The sequence below is a fragment of the Elephas maximus genome, chromosome 11 (assembly GCF_024166365.1).
Source record: "Elephas maximus indicus isolate mEleMax1 chromosome 11, mEleMax1 primary haplotype, whole genome shotgun sequence".
Taxonomy (NCBI): domain Eukaryota; kingdom Metazoa; phylum Chordata; class Mammalia; order Proboscidea; family Elephantidae; genus Elephas; species Elephas maximus.
In genome coordinates, this window is record NC_064829.1 from 88040429 (window position 1) to 88062690 (window position 22262).

At 40.3% G+C, this 22262-nt stretch overlaps 2 protein-coding genes across 2 annotated transcripts; both read left to right on the forward strand.

Annotated features, from left to right (window-relative positions):
• Nucleotides 1-4357: 4357 nt before the first annotated feature.
• On the forward strand, nucleotides 4358-5275 carry LOC126086153 (vomeronasal type-1 receptor 1-like). The gene has a single exon (XM_049902343.1). The coding sequence runs from the start codon at nucleotides 4358-4360 to the stop codon at nucleotides 5273-5275; it is 918 nt and encodes a 305-aa protein (XP_049758300.1).
• A 5273-nt stretch (nucleotides 5276-10548) lies between these two features.
• Nucleotides 10549-21760, forward strand: C11H19orf18 (chromosome 11 C19orf18 homolog). The gene is made up of 5 exons (XM_049902344.1): nucleotides 10549-10630; nucleotides 12323-12418; nucleotides 13024-13126; nucleotides 20230-20396; nucleotides 21642-21760. Exons 1-5 carry the CDS (start codon nucleotides 10549-10551, stop codon nucleotides 21758-21760), a joined length of 567 nt encoding a protein of 188 aa, XP_049758301.1.
• Nucleotides 21761-22262: the final 502 nt, after the last annotated feature.

Consider the following 22262-nt stretch of genomic DNA (forward strand, 5'->3'; position numbering starts at 1 on the left):
TTCTGTTTTGTGACCTTGTATTGTGCTGGTACCTGATATTATTGGTTTTCTGACCAAACAATATCCTTTAGTATTTCTTGTAGCTTTGGTTTGGTTTTTGCAAATTCTCTAAGCTTGTGTTTATCTGTAAATATCTTAATTTCGCCTTCATATTTCAGAGAGAGTTTTGCTGGATATATGATCCTTGGCTGGCAGTTTTTCTCCTTCAGTGCTCTGTATATGTCGTCCCATTGCCTTCTTGCCTGCATGGTTTCTGCTGAGTAGTCTGAACTTATTCTTATTGATTCTCCCTTGAAGGAGACCTTTCTTTTCTCCCTGGCTGCTTTTAAAATTTTCTGTTTATCTTTGGTTTTGGCGAGTTTGATGATAATATGTCTTGGTGTTTTTCTTTTTGGATCAATGTTAAATGGGGTTCGATAAGCATCTTGGATAGATATCCTTTCGTCTTTCATGATGTCAGGGAAGTTTTGTGTCAGGAGTTCTTCAGCTATTTTCTCTGTGTTTTCTGTCCCCTCTCCCTGTTCTGGGACTCCAATCACCCGCAAGTTATCCTTCTTGATAGAGTCCCACATGATTCTTAGGGTTTCTTCATTTTTTTTAATTCTTTTATCTGATTTTTTTTCAGCTATGTTGGTGTTGATTCCCTGGTCCTCCAGATGTCCCAGTCTGCATTCTAATTGCTTGAGTCTGCTCCTCTGACTTCCTATTGCATTGTCTAATTCTGTAATTTTATTGTTAATCTTTTGGATCTCTACATGCTGTCTCTCTATGGATTCTTGCAACTTATTAATTTTTCCACTATGTTCTTGAATAATCTTTTTGAGTTCTTCAACAGTTTTATCAGTGTGTTGCTTGGCTTTTTCTGCAGTTTGCCTTATTTCGTTTGTGATGTCTTGAAGCATTCTGTAAATTAGTTTTTTATATTCTGTATCTGATAATTCCAGGATTGTATCTTCATTTGGGAAAGATTTTGATTCTTTTGTTTGGGGGGTTGTAGAAGCTGTCATGGTCTGCTTCTTTATGTGGTTTGATATCGATTGCTGTCTCCGAGCCATCACTGGGAAACTAGTTTTTCCAGAAAATCCACTAAAAAAAAAATGCAGTCAGATCCCTATCAGAGTTCTCCCTCTGGCTCAGGCTATTCAGATGTTAATGAAGCTGCCTGGGGAGGGTGGGGGAGGGATCAGAGAGATAGGAGAGTAGCACCTCAGAATATAGCCAGAGTTGCTTGTCTTGCTTGGAATGACTATTATATCTGAGATTTCCACGGGGCACGTCGCCTATGTGTGCTGGCTGTGTGGAGATTGCCCCCGGGGGGTCTGGCCCGCTGGAGTCACGGTCAGATCCTCCGCTGTCAGCCCCACGCCCAAGGTTAAGGTTCCCCTACTGGGATGGTGCACTCCTGACTCCAAAATCAGTTGCTGCCTCCCGGGGACTCCCCGTCCTGCCAGCCGCCTCGCCGCCTCCGTGAACCGGCTGGGCCCCCCCGGGGTCAGCTCAGGAGAGCAGAGCAGCTCCCCGCGCCTGCGCCGCAACCGCGTGTCCCGGCTGGGACGCAGCTCTCCCCGCTCCAAGACCAGTCTGCCTCCCGGGGACTTCTCCCACTGGCTGCGCCACCACGCTGCCCGCATGAACCGGCTGGGCCCCCCCCGGGGTCAGTTCAGGGGGATGGAGCTGCTCCCTGCGCTTATGCCGCGCCTGCGACCCGCCAAAATCCCGGATGGCTCCCTGGCTGGGATGCTGCTCTCCCCGCTCCAAGACCAGTCATTGCCTCCCGGGGACTTCTGCCACCGGCTGTGCCGCCATGCCTCCCACGCGAACCGGCTGGGCCCCCTCCTGGAATGAGTTCGGGGGCTAGGGCTGGGCCCCTTGTTTGTGCCATCTGTCCCCCTGGGCTCAGCCCCAAATCGGGCTCCGAATGTCACCTGACTGGTACACTGGCTCCAGGCTCTGAAAACAATCGCTGCCTCCCCGTATTTGTTCGTTCTCTGTCTCTAAATCTGTGTTTGTTGTTCAGAGTTCGTAGATTGTTATGTATGTGATTGATTCACTTGTTTTTCCGAGTCTTTGTTGCAAGAGGGATCCACGGTAGCATCCGCCTAGTCCGCCATCTTGGCCCCGCGCCCCCATAATAGAGTTTTTATGTGAGATCACCTTATCCACCTACTCAGCACTAATACTGTGACCAGATGCACTGCTTAGGTTTTTTCATGTGCCTGTGCCAGATGTTTGATTTTACTTAATTTAGACCCTAAATATTCTCCCATAAAGCCCATGTGATGACAGAAAGGTATAAACTTCGTCACTAAGTCCAGTTCTTAAAGGGCAGATATGAACTGTATCTGCACTACAATTGGCTTCACAGGCTCCTGTTTTGGTCTCCACATTTCACACAAACTTAGTTATTCCTCATTGTAAGTCAATTTGCCTTTGTATTATGAGTTCAGTTCGCTATTTGCCTTTATATTATGAGTTCATTTGCAGATGATTTCTGGTGCTTACCCTTTCTTCTTTCTCATGTATTGATTTATTCGTTAAGTGGTACTGTGATTTATTGTCTTTTCTCCTTGGTTTTCCTAATGCAGTTGTCGTGTGCCATTGAGTCTATTCCGACTCATAGGGACCCCATGTGACAGAGTAGAGCCGCCCTATAGGATTTTCTAGGCTGTAAATTTTATGGGAGCAGATCACCAGGACTTTTCTCCTGTGGAGCTGCCAGGTGGGTTCCAACCATTGACCTTTTGGTTAGCAGCTGGGCACTTACCAGGGCTCCTTGGATTTCCTAACAGTCCTTGTTAATTATAATTGACACTATAGCAAGGTTAATGTTCACACCTGAGTGTGAAGTTTAAAGAGAACATTCTCTTCGGGCTCATTATTTTCCTCTACCCTCAACTCTTTGGCAACTAACAACAACAACATCCTCTCCACCTCTACAGAACAGGGAGTAAACTTGAGTATACATTGCGGTGGGTTATTCCAAACCATTTTGATTCATTTACAAATGTACAGAAAACTCTGTATTTCAAAATTACAATATTAATTATTTTTTACTACTGACATGATTAGGAGCCCAGGTGGTGCAGTGGTTAAGAGCTCAGGCTGCTAAACAGAAGCCTGGCATTTCAAATCCACCAGCTGCTCCTTGGAAATCCTGTGGGGCAGTTCTACTCTGTCCTATAGGGTCACTATGAGTTGGAATCGACTGGATGGCAATGGGTTTGTGTGTGTGTGTGTGTGTGTGTGTGTGTTTAATTGTACTTTAGATGAAGGTTTACCAAACAAACTAGTTTCTCATCAAACAGTTAGTACACACATTGTTCTATGACATTGGTTAACAACCCCACGACATGTCAACACTCTTCCTTTTCAATCCCTGGGTTCCCTATTACCAGCTTTCCTGCTCCCTTCTGCCTTCCAGTCCCTACCCCAGGACTGGTGCACCCCTTTAATTTGTTTTGTTGCATGGGCCTGTTCAATCTTTGGCTGAAGGGTGAACCTCAGGAATGACCTCATTACTGAGCTGAAAGGGTGTCTGGGGGCCATACTCTCAGGGTTTCTCCAGTCTGTGTCAGGCCAGCAAGTTTGGTCTTTCTTTTTGAGGGCAATGGGTTTTTTTAAAATGATATGATTAGCAACAATATTATCAGATTCCTTTGTGTGTGTGTTTTTCTTTCTTAAAACATATTCAAATAAGAAAGTGAGTCATATTGCTATTGTTTTAAATAATCCAAAATTTTTACTTGGTAAATATTGAGTGGTGCCAACTTAATCCCCAATTATTTCATTTTTCTTCCTTCTACTTCTGATATCTTATTTTCTTTATTGTTCATTTTGAAATAATTTGGTTTTGAATTACGCAAAATATTTAAAACTATACCAAATTCACAACAATAAAACAAGTTTGTTTCAGAAAAGTGTCCCATCCATTCTGCTCCTTCAATTCTTTATCTATTCACTCTATGTAAGCCATTTTATATATTCTGATTCACTTTCTTAGAAATAATTAAGCATATTTTGCATATCGTTCTTCACTTAAAAATATGTTCTAGAGAATATAGAGATATTTCTCATTCCTTTTTATGTTATACAGAGTATAATGTATTGTATGGATGGTCATATTTGGGTTGTTTCCAGTTTTTGACTTGCTTGTTTTTTGTACTATTACAAATTTTGCTTCAATAAGTAACCTTGTGCATGAAGAAGGATACATTTTTCATGTTAATTTTAAGTAGGAAGTTTTATTTCATGTTGTTGTTGGGACTTGCTGAGCATGAAGTGGTAACACATAACTTTCAGTTTCTCTCCAGATTCCAAGGTCCCCTAGATACTGATGTGAGGGGTTCTGCCAACTTAAATGGAAATTATCTTCCTCACTCAGACAGGATTGGGAATCCTGGGAAACTCCTCCTTCCTTTGTTTTTCTAACCTCACTTTGCTTGTTGGACACAAGTTGAGACCTATAGACCTGATTTTCAACCAGCTGGTTTTAGCCAATGACTTGGCTCTTTTCTCTAAAGGAATTCCTCAGACAATGGCAGCTTTTGGATTGAAATATTTTCTGGATGATGTTGGATGTACACTTGTCTTCTGTTTTCGCCGAGTGGTCAGGGGGGTTTCTCTCAGCACTACAGGACTCCTCAGTGTCTTCCAAGCCATTAAGCTTTGCCCCAATTTCCCCAGGTGGGTGAAGCTTAAAGGTAGATCCCTAAAGTACATTGGCTGGTGCTGTTTCCTCTGCTGGACCCTGAACCTCTTGGTAAATGCCCACATTTCTATGAAAGTGACTGACCAAGTGAAGAGCAAAAACCTAAGTCTGAGAAGATATTATGGATACTGTTCTAAACTCATGCCAAATAGTTTTATTCCCTCAATATTTGGAGTCATATATGTTTCCATTGATGTGATACATTTGGGCACCATGGTCCGGGCAAGTGGCGCAGTGGTCCTTGTCCTGCACAGACACAAGCATCGAGTCCAACACATTCACAGCAATGGCCTCTCCCCCAGACCTTCCCACGAGGCCAGAGCCATACGCACCATCCTTGTTCTGGTGAGCATGTTTGTCTCCTTTTACTCTCTCTCTTCCATTTTGACTCTTTGTGTTTCTCTAATTGTGAATCCAGGCCAGTGGCTGGTGGACACCTCTGTGTTCATGGCTTCCTGTTTCCCAGCATTCAGCTCCTTTGTGCTCATCAGCAGTGAGGCCCATGTCTCTCAGTTCTTCTTTGCCTGCTGGACAAGGAAAACAATTTTTCCTAACATGGTTAAATAGCTTTAAGTCTTTTGAGCTCTGTGGAGAATTGACTATTCATTTCATCATTTTATTAATATTTATCTGCAGCATCCATTCCAGGAAGTCAAACCACTACCTGCAGACAGACTAGGACAGTCCAGGAAGCCAAACAACAATCCCTGTAGCAATGGACCCAAAATGGCCAGGACTTAACTAATAATTGAAAGCTTCCTTAATTTTTGTCTCTGCCTCCAACTATGGGCCAGCCAGAGAAAGCCAAATATACACCATAACCAATCCTATAAAATCCCCACTTCTAGTTAGCCCACCTGCAGCTCCCCCATGCCAACAGCTTTTAATCAGGGCACACCTGCAGTCTTCTCTTTTTCCCCTTATATAACTTTCCATTCTCCTCTCTGCCTGGGAGTCTCCACCAAACACAAGTGGAGCTGCCTGATGGTTTGGCTACAGCAAATTCGGAATAAATAAATAGCCTTTGTTTGTTCTTATTTGGGTATTCTTTGCCTATTTTCACAACAGGGACTCAGATGCTTGTACACCGATGTTCATTGCAGCACTTTTCACAATAGCCAAAAGGTGGAAATAACCTAAATGTCCATCAACAGAGGAACGGATAAACAAAATGTAGCCTATACATATCTGTGTTGTTGATGTTGTTAGGTGCCACGGAGTCAGTTCCGACTCATAGCAACCCTATGTACCACAGAAAGAAACACTGCCCGGTCCTGCGCCATCCTTACAATCGTTGTTATACTTGAGCCCATTGTTGCAGCCACTGTGTCAATCCATCTCATTGAGGGTCTTCCTCTTTTCCGCTGACCCTGTACTTTACCAAGCATGATGTCCTTCTCCAGGGACTAATCCCTTCTGATAACATGTCCAAAGTATATAAGATGTAGGCTCACCACCCTTGCTTCTAAGGAGCATTCTGGTTGGACTTTTTCCAAGACAGATTTGTTTGTTCTTTTGGCAGTCCATGGTATATTCAATATTCTTCGCCAACACCACAATTCAAAGGCATCAATTCTTCTTCGGTCTTCCTTATTCATCATCCAGCTTTCACATGCATATGATGCAATTGAAAATACCATGCCTTGGGTCAGGTGCACCTGTGTCTGTCAGTTTGTCATACTGTGGGGTCTTGCATGTTGCTGTGATGCTGGAAGCTATGCCACTGGTATTCAGATATCAGCAGGGCCACCCATGGAGGACAGGTTTCAGCTGAGCTTCCAGACTAAGACAGACTAGGAAGAAGGAACCAGCAGTCTACTTCTGAAAAGAATCAGCCAGTGAAAACATTATGAATTTATACGTATAATGGAATATTATTCAGCCATAAAAGTAAGGCACTTCTAATACAGGCTATGATACAGATGAACCTTGAAAATGTTATGTTAAGTAAAATAACTCAGACTCTAAAGAATGAATACTGTATGATCCCACTTATGTAAAATATATAGAATAGGAACTGCACAGAGACAAAAGTTTATCAGTGGTTACCAGGGGATGAGGAGAGAGAGGAATGGGAATTATTGCTGGGATTCTGTTTGGGGTGATAAAAATATTTTTGGAAATGGATAGTGATGACGGTTGCACAGTGGGGTGAATGTGATTAAAGTCACAGAATTGTACATTTAAGACTAGTTGAAACAATGTATTTTTGGTAATACATATTTTACCACAAAATAAAAAACAAAAAAGCTGACCAGAGGCATAATAATGTATTCTTGTGGGGCGGACTTGTATGACAATATAGAAATGGAATCAGCAAGATATTACAACTGATTCAGAAGAGAACTACAAATCAAATGAGGAATGATGAAAAGAATGTAAAACCAGTCAGTATAGACATGGCAATAATCAAATGCATGACACCAGCCACAATCTGCATTTCCGTGGACAGGCATTCATTACTTTACTCTCAAAGTTCTACACATTAGTTTTTATTTCTAAGCAGTGAAAGAAGAACAAAGACTGAGGTAACCTGCATAGCTGATTTTAAAGTCTTTCACAATTTTCCTTGCTCCTGCCTGCTTAGGCTCCAGAATGGGCCTGACTAGAGAAGCAGGTGGACTCAAGCATGGCTCAGTGAATAACATCAACAACTTCTCAGGTATTTAAATAATTCTATTAAAAAAATACTGCTGGTGACCCCATGTGTGTTAGAGTAGAACTGCTCCATAGGGGCTTCAATACTGTGACCTTTCAGAAGCAGATCACCAGGCCTATTTCCCGGGTGCCACTGGTGGATTCGAACCCATAACCTTTCAGCTGTCTCAGTAAAACAAAACTTTCAATGAAGTCAGTGAGACAGAGGCATAATATGCTGACCATCCTATCTAATTTTAATCTGGATTTCTAGACTAACAGCTTTGTTTTTTGAGAAAAAAAAAAACATGTTTTTCCTTGGTGGTCAAAACCAGGGTGCGAAACCATATGCCCCAAGGGGTCTTAACCAAGTGACCATCTGCACTTCTCAAAATATACTGGCTCAGGAATAGTGTTGTCTGTGTCCTGTTGCCAAGATATTTCTGCAAGATAGGCAAAGAAAATACATGTAAGCATCCGTGACCATGATCTAAGCATCCTGTGAAACTATCTGTAGTCACTAACTGTACTAGCAGTAACCAATCAGAGTGTGATTATTATAATATTCATTGATTTTCTTTTAATTGGCCACCCTATGGTTTGGTTCCTCTTTTTACCCCATAAGAATACTTGTATAATGAAGCTGCTCCAGGACTATTTGGTTCCATTTTCAGTGGGCCGCACAATTCCCCAACTGCAATTGTTTTAAACCCTTAATAAACCTCTCTGTTTTAACGTGGAACAGCATTTGCGTTTTTCTCTACAACACAACTAAACCTTTCAGCACTTAACTGTTTGTGCCATCCAGGGAGTCTTTGCCACGACTTGGAATGGACTTGATGGCAGTTAACAACAACATTTAAAAGATAATATTCTTGCTTAATCTTACAACAGCTGCATGAGGTATGGGTATTAATCAATATTATCCCCAAATATGACATTAGAGACAGGGATGCTCAAAGGAGAGGTCAGGACAGTGTAGTGGCATGATGAAAGTGGAGGCCAGACTTCAGTGACTTAAAAAGCTGAGAGGTCAGGCATTTGGAAGAAAGCAAGTCAATGAAGGGCTGAGTAGATGATAACATCTGCCATACGTACTTTGGTTCAGAGGTAGGACTCTAGTTAAAGAAACTTTTGGGAAAGAGACGGAACTCTGCCCATGAAGGTAGTGAACAAAGGTGAGTGAGCGTGTTTCTGGCACAAGGAGTAAGGTGTGAGTTCAATTAAAGTAACTAGGGTTTATGGTCAGAATGGAGTCCCTAGTGGTTTAATTGGTTAAGTGTTGAACTACTAACTGAAAGGTTATTGGTTAAAATCCACTCAGAGATGCCTTGAAAGTAAGGCCTGGTGATATGCCTTGAAAGTCACTGCCTTGAAAGCCCAATGGAGCAGTTCTAGTCTGCATATACGGGATCTCCATGAGTTGGAATCAACTTGTCATCAACTAACAACAAAGTCAGAGCAGGACTCTATCAAGGTTGGGAGTACTCAGTGTAGGTACATAGGCCCTTCCAGTTCCCTTTTTGAGGGCCAGACTGGTTCCAGGTTCTGGACAGGGATGAACTGGAGCGGAGAGTTATGGTCCAGCTGGACAGAGTAGAGGAAAGTATTTGTATAATTAATCTTTGTACATGGAAACAACCATAAAGGGGAGCCTTCCTCAGGAATAACGGAAGCACTTTCAAGGATGAAATGGAAGTGCATAATCAGTCAAAAGATTATCACAAGAACTTCCTTATCACACAAGGAGAACAGACTGTATCAATTTTCAAAGCTGCTGAGACATCAGAGTTACCTGGGAAAATTATTTCACTCCAGAGAGGCTGAGTCAGTAAGTATTTTAGGTTGAGGCCTGTGAATTTGTATTTTGTGAAAGTTCTGTAAAGGCTTTAGATGCTGTGCTAGGCAGAATTCCAAGATGGCACCTAAGATTTCTGGCCTCCAGCATACACATCCTATATAATCCACTTCCTTCAAGTGTGCAGGACTTGTGAATATGATGTGTTTTACTCCTGTGATTATGTTTTATGATATGACAAAGTGATATAAGTAAGGTTCTAAATCAGTAGACTTTGAGTTAATCAAAAAGATCATCTTGGGTGGGACTGACCTAATCAGGTGAGTCCTTAACAAGGACTGGGCCCTTCCTGGGAGAAAAAAAAACAGAGAGATTCAAAGCTTGAGAGGGATTCTTCTGCTAGTCTTGAAGAAGGAATCAACTGTGTTGTGAACTGCCTATGGAGGAGGCAAAACCTGAGGGCAGCCCCTAGATGCTGAGAGTAATCCCCTGCCGAGAGCCAAAAATCAGTTAGAGAACTCAGTCCTATAACTGCTAGAAACAGAATTCTTCCAACGACTGAAATGAGCTGGAAGAGGACACCCCACCCTCAGCCTTGATTCCAGCCTTGTGAGATTCTGAGCAGAGAACCAAGTTGTGCTGTGCATAGGCTTCTGACCTAAGAAAACGTGAGGCAATACATAAGTGTGCTTTAAGTTGCTAAATTTGTGGTAATTTGGTACACAGTAGTTAGTAGAAAACTAACAATTCACAGCCAAGCTTAGAAATCACCGGACTACAGTAATCTTAACATTCTATTTTCTGAACAGTACCCCAGAGTTTGGAGGTATACTGAGTTGCTTTACTGCAGGTATTGATATCATCCCTTATAATAACATGAACTAACATTTATTCAGTGTCAACAGTTTTTTTGAACTTTACGTTGGTTGCATTATTTAATGATCGCTGTAACCCTGTGAGGTAGAGAGTATTTAACTTGATCAAGCTCACACTTAAGAAGTGCAAGGTCAGAATTAGAATCCAGTCATTTTGGCTACAAAGCACCCCTCTCATACACTCTGCCGCCTTTTCTATTTGCTTCTCTTGATGGAATACTAATTGACTTCTCTCTGCTTTTTTCACCAATCTGTACACTCACTGAGGGCAGGGACCCAGTCTCATTCATATCTGCACCAGTAAACCTAGCTTCGTTGTAGACACACCCCCTCATTCTGTTAGTCTCCCCATTGGCTGGCTTGATTCTATGGAGGAATTCTGTCGTGACAACGTGAGCTGACCTCACACTGCTGGCTCCACCTCAGAACACAAAAATTCTGTAGGGAGCAGACCCCCCTAGTTCCTCAGATAAATATAAGGCAGATGACTGGACTGCAACTCAAAATATCTTTTCATCCATATGCTAATAATGGACAAATTTCAGAATTCTTTCACCTTCTTGTTTCTGTTTTTAATGGAGTGCCCACTTCATTTATGCTTGCCTTATGCAGGTGAGTACAAATCAACTGGGAAAATAATCAGGCTTAAAGAGTATAGCTTCAACCACTGGTTTTAGCTGGTTCAGGGAGAGTAAAAAGCTGGTCCTAAGGAGAAATTACATTTCACTACTACATGTTTTCTTTTCAAGGCAATAAACTGTCACAAACATCTAGAAATGGTACCAACCATCCCAATGTCTTCTCATTGCATGGAACTCAAGTACCTCTGACTAAAATAAAGTCTTCAGGACACACAGGTAAATGAGTATTATTCATATTCAGTGAACAGTGAATTCTCTGTTGTCTTTTTATCTGCTGTGTGCGTGTGTCTTAGCTTGCGCGTTTGTTAGCAACGTGGTCTATGAAATATAAGAATTAGGTAAGCGTTTGCTTGGAAATGAAACCCTATACTCTTCCCTCTCTGTAAAGGTGCACTTCCTCTTTAGGACTTGCTGTTGCTTTTCCTTCATTTCACTTTTGTTAGCACAGGCAAAAACCTTGACCCCATCCAGATCACATGAATCCGACTGTATAACTTTCACTGTCATTTGAAGCACATGTTTTGGCAGTAGAGAATAACAGTCCAGACACAAGAGCTTTGCAAGTGTACAGCTTTCTTTTATAGACATTTGGCTTCTAAGTTTTGCTTTTTGATTTGTATGCTAGAGGGAACTCTTTATCTCAAAACACAGGAACCAACCCTGACAATCTATAAAGTCAAGCAGCAACCCTTTGGGAAGGTATGTGGCATTTGTAAACAATCTCAATCTCATATAAGGGAAATGCTATTTGCACAATATACCCATTATCCATCTCTGGAGAGTCGATTCTGACTCATAGTGACCCTAAAGGACAAAGTAGAGCTGCTGCAAAGGGTTTCCTAGGCTAAAATCTCTACGCAAGCAGATCACCAGGTGTTTTCTCCCATGGAGCGGCTGGTGGGTTTGAACATCTGACCTTTTGGTTAGCAGCCCAGTGCTTAACCTCTGTGTGACCAGGGACCCTCCACCACTCTATACAGCACCTTTTTGCAAATTACAAAAAGGTGCCCCCTCTGGACAGTTGAAATAGTAATGACGCACCTTGGGGCAGAGTAGAAAATAGCACAGCTCCGTGCACTCACATTGTAGCCTGCAAAGCATAGGTTGAATTTGAGATCTCTTTGTGCAGTACACAAAATTCACTGTTATACACAGCAGCCCTGTGGGCAGTCTTTCTAGCAGCTTCTCCTCTCTTTTGGCTTTTTCTCCTGGAACTCCCTCAAGACCACTTGATTAGGAGTCCTCTGATCCAGAAGACTACCTTTGTCTGGCTGCTTCTCCCACCCAAAGGAGCTTTCCTTCTCCTTTGTACATTTGCTAAGTGCCTGTTATGAGTCAGCCTCAACTCTTCACCCATCCCCATCTATTCTAAACACATAGCTTATTTTTCTAAATCTCAGCTTTTTCACAGTCCAGGTTCTTTTCATCAGCTGGGCTGACTTTCTCCTGAGGGGTGAATCTCAGGACATTTTCAGCTCAGTTGACTGAGCCCCATATCCAGTACCAGTGAAGAGGCAGATAGTGACGGAAGGTAGGAGAGGGAGTCGTCACCTCAATTTGTCAGACTTTAAAAGTGGCTGAGTAATGTAGGTACTTTGCCTGTTGCTCTTTTGTTCCATTTGTACAAACAATAACTCTCTGGTTATTTTTTCTTAAATTTCAGATCATACGAAGGAAGAAAATAGACCGGAGCCAACAATGAACAACCATGGTTTTATAGCACATTCTGTAGACCTAAGATCTGACACCTGGGATACAGGTTAGGAATTTCTGGGTGGCAGAAACCGTTAAGTGCTTAACTACAAACTGAAAGGTTGGCAGTTCAAACCCACCCTCAGGTTCCTTAGAAGAAAGACCTGGTGTTCTTCTTCTGAAAATGTCACAGTCATGAAAATCCTTTGGAGCGCAGTTCTACTCTGACACACATGGGGTTGCCAGGAGTCAAAATCAACTGAATGACAACTGGTTTGATTTTTTTGGTTTTGGAACACAGGTTCATGAAATTCCTGAAATACCTTATCACTACAGCACCAATGACACCCACTCTCCTTTTAGCTACATAGATGGCAGGTGTTACTATTGTGACTCAAGGATCTAGTATCTCTAGAAGCCTTGACCGAGTACAGGAGGTGGATGAGAGAAGGGAGCTAGGAATTAGGTGGGAATTCAAGTTATATTTGTTCACACAGACTGTGAAATCTAGCCTCAGTGCTTTTTTTTAATTTAAAAATGCTGTTTTTTTTTTTTTAAATCATTTCTGATCTTGTCTCTCATTCCCCTGTGGAGTAACGATTAACAGTCTATTAACTGACAGGCACAGCTAAAATACAATGTTATGAGAGCTTCTTTTTTTCCCATGATTAGCCCTGATTCCTCATAGGCCTGCTCTTGTTCGAGTCATTGTAGCTGCATGCATAGCCATCAGCATTGCTCTGCTGGGTGGGATCGCTGTCTTCTGTATAATGTAGTAAGTATGTGCCAGATAACATTTACTATCCTCATGGAAGATATAACACATTAAATGAGCTATTATTAAGTGTCAAAGGATGATAATAATAATAATAATGATGACAATTATTATAATCATTAAATTATTGTAATCATTGTAGGTTATTGATATCAATGAAAAAGAAGAGAATACAATTTAGGAGAATAGAAAATATCAGGAAGCATTGCAATTTTTTTTGATTGTGCTTTAGGTGAAAGTTTACAGTTCAAGTTAATTTCTCATATAAAAATTTATGCACATATTGTTATGTAAATTAGTTGCAATCCCTGTAATGTAACAGCACACCCCCCCTTTCCACCCCAGGTTTCTTGTTTGGATTCAACCAGCTCCTGTCCGTTCCTGCCTTCTCATCCTGCATCCAGACAGGAGCCACCCATTTGGTCTCCTGTATCTGCCTGAACTAAGAAGCATACTCTTCACGAGTATTATTTTTAGGTTTTTTAGTCCAGTCTAATCTTTGTCTGAAGAGTGAGCTTCGGGAATGCTTTTACAGAGCATACGGGGCCGTGGGTTCAGGGGTTCCTCCAGTCTCAGTCAGTCTGGTCTTTTTACGTGAATTTGAGTTCTGTTCCTCACTTTTCTCCTGCTCTGTCAGGGACTCTGTGTTGTGTTCCCTGTCAGGGCGGTCATTGACGGTAGCTGGGCACCATCTAGTTCTTCTGATCTCAGGCTGATGGAGTCTTTGGTTTATGTGGCCATTTTGTCTCTTGGGCTAATATTTTCCTTGTGTCTTTGGTGTTCTTCATTCTCCTTTGCTTCAAGTGGTTTGGGACCAATTGATGCATCTTAAATGCTGCTTGCAAGCTTTTAAGACTCCAGATGCCACACAGTAAAGTGGGATGCAGAACAGTTTCTTAATAAACTATATTACACCAATTGACCTAGATGTCCCCCAAACCATGGTCCCCAGGCCCCAGCCCCAGCTACTCTGTCCCTCCAAGTGTTTGGTTATGTTCAGGAAGCTTCTTAGCTTTTGGCTTAGTCCAGTTGTGCTGACTTTCCCTGTACTGTGTGTTGTCCTTCCCTTCACTTAAGATGATTCTTATTTACTATCTAGCTAGTGAATTCCCTGCTCCCTCCCTTCCCACCTTCATAAACATCAAAGAATGTTTTCTTCTGTGTTTAAACCTTTTCTTGCGTTCTTATAATAGTGGTCTCATACAATATTTGTCTTTTTTTTGCGACCGACTAATTTCAATCAGCATAATGCCCTCCAGATTCATCCATGTTGTGAGATGTTTCTCGGATTCATCATTGTTCTTTATCATTGTATAGTGTTCCATTGTGTGTATGTACCATAATTTGTTTATCCATTCATACATTGATAGGTGCCTTGGTTGTTTCCACTTTTTGCTATTGTGAACAGTGCTGCAATGAACATGGGTTTGCATATATCTGTTCATGTGAAGGTTCTTATTTCTCTAGGATATATTCCAAGGAATGGGATTGCTGGGTCGTATGGTACTTCCATTTGTAGCTTTTTAAGGAAGCTCCAGATTGATTTCCAAAGTGGTTGTGTCATTTTACATTTCCACCAGCAGTGCGTAAGTGTTCCAGTCTCTCCACAACCTCTCCAACATTTGTTACTTTGTGTTTTTTGGATTAGTGCCAGCCTTGTTGGGGTGAGATGGTATCTCATTGTAGTTTTGATTTGCATTTCTCTGGTGGTTAATGATTGTGAGCATTTCCTCATATATCTGTTAGCCACCTGAATGTCTTCTTCGGTGAAATGTCTGTTCATATCGTTTCCCCATTTTTTAATTGGGTTATTTGTCTTTTTGTTGTTCAGGTGTTACACTATCTTGTAAATTTTGGCGATCAGACTCTTATTGGATATGTTGTTGCTAATTTTTTCCCCCTGTCTGTAGGTTCTTTTTTTACTCTTTTGGTGAAGTTTTTTGATGAGCATAACTGTTTGATTTTTAGGAGCTCTTAGCTAGTTTCTCTTCTGGTGTTTGTGCATTGTTATGGTTTGTATTCTGTTTATGCCACATATCAGTGCTCCTAGCATTGTCCGTATTTTTTCTTCCATGATCTTTATTGATTTAGATTTTATATTTAGGTCTTTGACCCATTTTGAGTTAATTTTTGTACACGGTGTGAGGTATGGGTCTTTTTTTTTTTTTCAGATGGATATCCAGTTATGCAGCACCATTTGTTGAAGAGGCTGTCTTTTCCTCATTTAATGGACTTTGTGCCTTTGTCATATATCAGCCACTCATAGGTGGATGATTTAGAAATGGGTTCTCAATTCTGTTCCATTCGTCTATATATCTGTTGTTTTACCAGTACCAGCCTGTTTTGACTACCATGGCGCTATTATATGTTCTAAAATCAGGCAGTGTGAGGCCACCCACTTTGTTCTTCTTCAGTAATGCTTTACTTATCTGGGGCCTCTTCCCTTTATATATGAAGATGGCGATTTGTTTCTCCATCTTGTTAAAAAAAATGCCTTTGGAATTTGGATTGGAATTGCATTGTATCTGTAGATTTCTTTGGGTAGAACTGACATTTTCACAACGTTGAGTCTTCCTATCCATGAGCATGGTATGTTTTTCCACTTTCATAGGTCTCTTTTTGTTTCTTGCAGTAGCATCTTGTAGTTTTCTTTGTATCGGTGTTTTCCATCTCTGGTTAGATTTATTCCTAAGTATTTTATCTTCTTGGGGGCTATTGTAAATGGTATCAATTTGGTGATTTTCTTTTCAAAGTACTCTTTGTTGGTGTAGAGGAATCCAACTGATTTTATATCTTTATCTTGTATCCTGATACTTTGCTGAAATCTTCTATTAGTTCCAATAGTTTTCTTGTGTATTATTTGGGGTTTTCTGTGTGTAAGATCATATCATCTATGAATAGGGTTACCTTTGCTTCTTCCTTACCAATTTGGATTCCTGTTGTTTCTTTTTCTTGCCTTAGGGCTCTGGCTAGGACCTCCAGCATAATGTTAAATAAGATGGTGATAAAGGGCATCCTTGCCTGGTTGCCATTCTCAAAGGGGATGCTTTCAGATTCTCTTCATTAGGATGATGTTGGCTGTTGGCTTAGTATAAATGCCCTTTATTATGTTGAGGAATTTCCCTTCTATTCCTATTTTGCTGAGAGTTCTTATCATGAATATGTGTTAGACTTTGTCAAATGCCTTTTCTGCAACAATTGATAAGATCATGTGATCCTTATCTTTTGTTTTGTTTATGTGATGGATTACATTGATTGTTTTTCTAATGTCAAACCATCCCTGCATAACTGGTATGAATCCTACTTGGTCATGATGAATTATTTTCTTTTGATATTTTGTTGAATTCTATTGCCTAGAATTTTTTTGAGGATTTTTGCATCTATGTTCCTGAGGGATATTGGTCTGTAATTTTCTTTTTTTGTGTTATACCTGGTTTTGGTATTAGGGTTATGCTGGCTTTATAGAATGAGTTCGGGAGTATTCCATCCTTTTCTAGCATTGCATATATTAAAAAAAATACTGATTTTTTTTGACTTTTCACACATACACCCACACCCACATGATTGTGATATGAAGCTATTTCTTACTGTGAGTTATGATCAAAAATGTTTGAAATTTTGGAATCCTCCCAGTAAACAATCAAACCCAGTGTCCCTCCCAAAATGTGGCATTATAAAATGAACTCAATAGTCTGCATGAAATCTTAACAGTGCAAAGCAGAAAAGAGTGACTACTCCCTTCTTCACTGTTGTTGGGTGCTTCTGAGTCAGTTCCGACTCACAGCAACTCTATGTGCACCAGAATAAAACCGTCCTCACAATCGTTATGTTTGAGCCCATTATTGCAGCCACTGTGACAATATATCTCATCCAAGGTCTTCCTCTTTTTCACTGGCCCTCTACTTTACCAAGCATGATGTTCTTCTCCAGGGACTGGTCCCTCCTGATAATGTGTCCAAAGTGCTTATGATGAAGTCTCACCATTCTTGCTTCTAAGGAGCTTTCTGGATGTACTTCTTCCAAGACAGAATTGTTTGTTCTTCTGGAAGTCCACAGTGTATTCAATATACTTCACCAACATCATAATTCAAAGGCATCAATTTTTATTTGTTCTCCTTACTCATTGTCCAGCTTTCATATGAGGCAACTGAAAATACCATGGCTTGGATCAGGCGCACGTTAGTCCTCACTAGACGTTTTCTAGTTTTCACTAAAACCAAAAAACCAAACCCATTGCCATGAAGTCAATTCTGACTCGTAGTGACCCTATAGGACAAAGTAGAACTGCCCCTTAGTGTTCCAAGGAGTGGCTGGTGGATTTGAACTGCTGACATTTTGGTTAGTAGCAGAGCTCTTAACCACCAGGGCTCTGTAGAAACTTGCATTTGACTTATTGTCAGTGCAGTTTATGGAATACTAGCTTTTGAGGAAGACACTTCACATTGCTCACACATATAGAGCTTGTGGTCGAGTTCAAGCTCTTTCAAGTGATATTATCATTTCGAAATTAGTCTTAGACCAAAATGTGCCACACATGCATCATGCAACTCTGACCAGAACCAACATACTGTGATTCCTGCTCTAGCATTCGGTTCCAGGATTCCATTATAGGCCATCATGAACAGCTTGAGGAAGTACACAATTATTTGCTGTATTAGAATTATTAGAATTAAGTATGAACAAGCCATGTAAGGCACATGTGTTAAGGTAGTCATTTTAGGACCACCTCAAAATATGTCAAATGAAGGCAAATGAAGAGTTAGAAAATGGTCAATCATTTGACTAACAACCAAAAGATTGGTGGTTTGAACACCTGTTGAGAATTTGCATTTCCACCGCAGATATACTGAATCAGAATCTACAGTTTAACAAGATCCCCAGGTGATTCTTATGTATAATAAATTTGAGACCCACTGCTCTACTGGTGGGTCTCAGTAGTGGTCCCTAACCAGCTGCATTAGCATCACCTGGGAACTTGTTAGAAATGCATATCCTCAGCAGGGGTTTGAACTGGAACGAGCCAGTTCAAAGCTTTTGTTTGAACCCACTAGAGGTGCCTCGGGGCCTTGGTGGCACAGTGGTTAAGAGCCTGGCTGCCAATCAAAAGGTCACTAGTCCGAATCCACCAGCTGCTCCTTGGAAATCCAATGTGGCAGTTCTACTCTGTCCTGTAGGGTTGCTATGAATCAGAATTGACTCAATGGCAATGGGCAGGTAGGCTAATACAGATGTCTCAGAAGATAAGACCTGGCGATCTTCCTGAAAGTTAAAGATATGAAAACCCTATGTAGGGCAGTTCTCTGCAACACATGGGGCCACCGCGAGTCAGACTGGTGAATAAAGGCAAAATTAAAGAAATTTTGCTAATAAAAGAATGTCAGCTGTATGTTTGGTCATGGGTTATCTAATGTGGTGATCTACATTGACTCCATTGATATAAATGTAAAGGCAATTTCTGCTTTATTAGTCCAGAAAAAGATTGTAACAAATTAAGGTTTTCTAAGATAACTCACTAAAATGTATTCTCCTGGGCTTTCAGTGCTCAATTAAGTTGCCGAAAATATCAACTCTCATAGTTTTCACATTTGCGTTACCCGATTCTTTATTAAACCAAAGATATGCACATCGGACATCTGGGCTCTAATCTGTGTGTTTGTAACAGGCAAAAAAAAACTTCTATAAACATCTCTCGGCTAGTGGAACTGGCCTACCAAGTTTACTCTGACCGAGATAAGTAGCAAGAAAGAAAGTTACAGGCCAAAAGCACTAGGCAGGCTTCCTAGCTGCTGTCTTAAAGGCTGAAGGCCATCTCCCAGGAGAATAAAGAAGAAGAGGGAGACCAAGGCCTCAAGAGCCAAGAATGCCTCACACCCCTTTGGAAAGAGACCAGTGCAGCTGGTGCAATAAAAAAACTTAAAGGTTACTTAGAATATCATTATGGCGTTAGTTATGTCAAGCTCTCAATTGCCCATTTTAAAAAGAAGAAAACATGTTGTGAGGTATTAGGGTCATAGTAAGTATGTCACTAAAAAGCAAAACACTGTCATCCATTTCCACATCAAACAGAAAAAGCTGTTGGATCCATTCTAGGGTTGGATCTAGGATGAGGCCACAAAGGCATTTTCCTCAGGTGCAAAATTTAAGGGATGCCAAAAAACTCAGTAATCAAGATAAATAATATTTTATTCATTTTTGTAACTTAATTTTTCATTGTGGTAAACATATAAACAAACATACACCAATTCAATAATTTCTACATGTATAATTCAATTACATTCTTAAAGTTGTGCAATGATTCTTGCTATTCTTTTCTAAATTAGCACCATTAACTTAAACTCAATGCCCCCAAGATAAGTAATATTTTAAAAAACCTAGATGAATATCCATAAAAATCCACAATAAAGAAAATATCAATATTTTGATACAGAATAACAGTGCTGGCCAAGCCACAATGGGACCAGAGCAAGAGAAGAAATCAATAATACCGATCCTGCTTTTATTTAAAATATTGATATTTTGCTCATCATAAATTTCTTGGCATTGAGTTTCATTTTTTATACAATTGCATTAAAATATTATTTATCTATCAAATGATTAACAATTACATTAAAACAAAGATGAGAATGTAAAAGGTGGGGAAACTAGATTAATGGAAACAACAACCAGAATGGAAATAATGAGAATGCTCCCATATTGTGACAAATATAACCAATGTCATTGAACAACTTCTGTAGAAATTGTTAATGGGAACCTAAATTGCTGGGTAAATCTTCACCAAAAACACAAAATATTCAAAAATGTATATTATTTATCTAGCTTTTTTTTTCTTTTGTCAACCTCTTAAATCTTGTGCTTGAGACAAGAGCTTCACTCTAGTCCTAGCTCTGATCAATATTGGGAATTATTAGAGCTGCTCCTCTCCTGCCTGTCCACACAGACATTTGAGAACTATGATTACTTTGGTTTAAAATTCTATTTCTGCCTCCCTCCTCCACCTACCACCTTGTACAAGTGACTCCTTTCCAGTCAAAAGGTCACATGATTAAGACGTGATGATTCACCATAAAAATTGTGCCTCTAAATTCATCTATACTACTCTCCAGCCGACTGGTCCAGGCCGAGGAAAGACAACAACTTGCGTTGCTTTATAAAAATGTCAAGATACCATTATTAGGAGATGAAGAAGAGGGCTCCGAGGACGAGGGCCAGGACGAATCCACTTACCTGCTTCCGGAGAATGAGAAGGAACTAGAAAAGTTCATTCACTCAGGTAGAGGATCTACCAGTTTAACTTGTCAGATCCAAAGTCATACAAAAGCTAAGTTGGCAATGATGTTTTGCTTTTCAAAGGCAAAACCAAGTGGGAGTTAGTGGGTTCAGGGAAAGAAAAATTAATATTTATGGCCACTCCTACAGAAATGAAACAGTTTTAATACAATTAATACAATTATAACAAACAGCTATGGGGTTGCTTGGTGCCTTCTGCAAGGCAATTCCAAGAAACTGAAACAGAGTTCCGGAAACAAACTTTTTCCTGGACAAAACATTTCCCTTAAACACACTTATTAATGTGGCATTGTTCCTGCCTTAAGGGTCCCTGGGTAGCACAAACGTTTAGCTCTCCGCCACTAACCTAAAGGTTGGTGATTTGAACACACCCAGTGGTGCTGCAGAAAAAAACGTCTGGTGAGTTGCTTCTATAAGGATTATAACCAAGAAACCCTATGGAACAGTTCTACTCTGTAACATATGAGGTCGCCATGAGTTGGAATTGACTTGACAGTAACAAGTTTCTTTGTTTTTGGCTTTTGCATTTAGAACACAGATAGGCATGTCTTCCACCTACACCCACTGCCTCAATCTGATGTGGAAACAGGATCCAGGGCCACACATTCTCAGAGGTTACTACCACCAGGTGAAAGACCCTGTGTCCGAGAGATGCCCTTTATGAATGTATTCTGTATTTTCTTGTGAGCAGAGGGCAATGTATATGCTAATATAAACCTGATTTGATAGAAGAGCTGAGGTATTCTTGGATACCTGTTTAGAAAATTCTAGACCAAAAGCACATAGAAAGTTCAGTGTCTGATTCCATCATATTAAATTTCCTCTGCATGGATTTCCTCTCTGACAATTCCAGACATAGAAAGAGGAGGAGAGGCCAAGGGTGAGGAAGATGGCCCTTATTGCACCCAGCAGAATTTTTCATTGCACTGAATTATCACTTTTCTATATTTTTAGGCTTATCTGTATTTTCCTTATGAGGAAACAGAGCATGTCAAAATAACTATGACATCAGATTAAGACATTTATAAAGTTTGAGTACAGACGGTGGGAAGATAATTTTAAAATTCAAGTTTCACCATCCTTGTCAGACAAATAACATTCATTATCACCTGTTAAATCCCACTATTTGTACCTTGATTTTTCCCCATACTTTTCCCCTCACCTTTTCTATCTCCATTTCTATTCCTTGTTTGTTAATATCTCATTAACATTATGTTCTACATTTCAGTTATTAAATCAAAAAGGAGGAAAATTATTGAAAAGAAGAGGCTGAGTGAAAAGCAAAAGTTAGCAAAGGAAAGGAAAATACAGAGTGCAACGCACCAAGCAAAAATGGAACATTTGTGAGAGCAAATTAAAGAGATGCAGGACATGCTAGATGGTGTGGAGAAAACAATTACAAGGATGACAGATGACTGAGAACTCAAACATGACTTATCTTCAGAGAACCTGGCAGAAGAGCATTGTAAACAATGAGGTCCAGAAGTTAATAACAGAAAATAAATTTATATAGCAATTCTTGCTTCTTAGCTCTCATAGTTCATGAATAACTATAATTAGAAAATAAAGAAATTTAACCTTGTAATGGATTTTCTTTTCTTGTTTCTGCCCAGAAATGCAAGTAGATTCTTTGAGTGATATCCCAGACCATGCTAAGGGAACACTTTCATTAAACAAAACTTTCCAGTGGCATTATCTAACAATTCCAGTAGCTTATCTCCATTTTCCTTATGAGGAAACTGAGGATGTCAAAATAAATATGACATCAGATTAATACATAGTCATTCAGGCCTTTAAGCACCTGAAACCTAGTGAGAAAATAGGACTTCAGACTAGGAGCTATAAAACA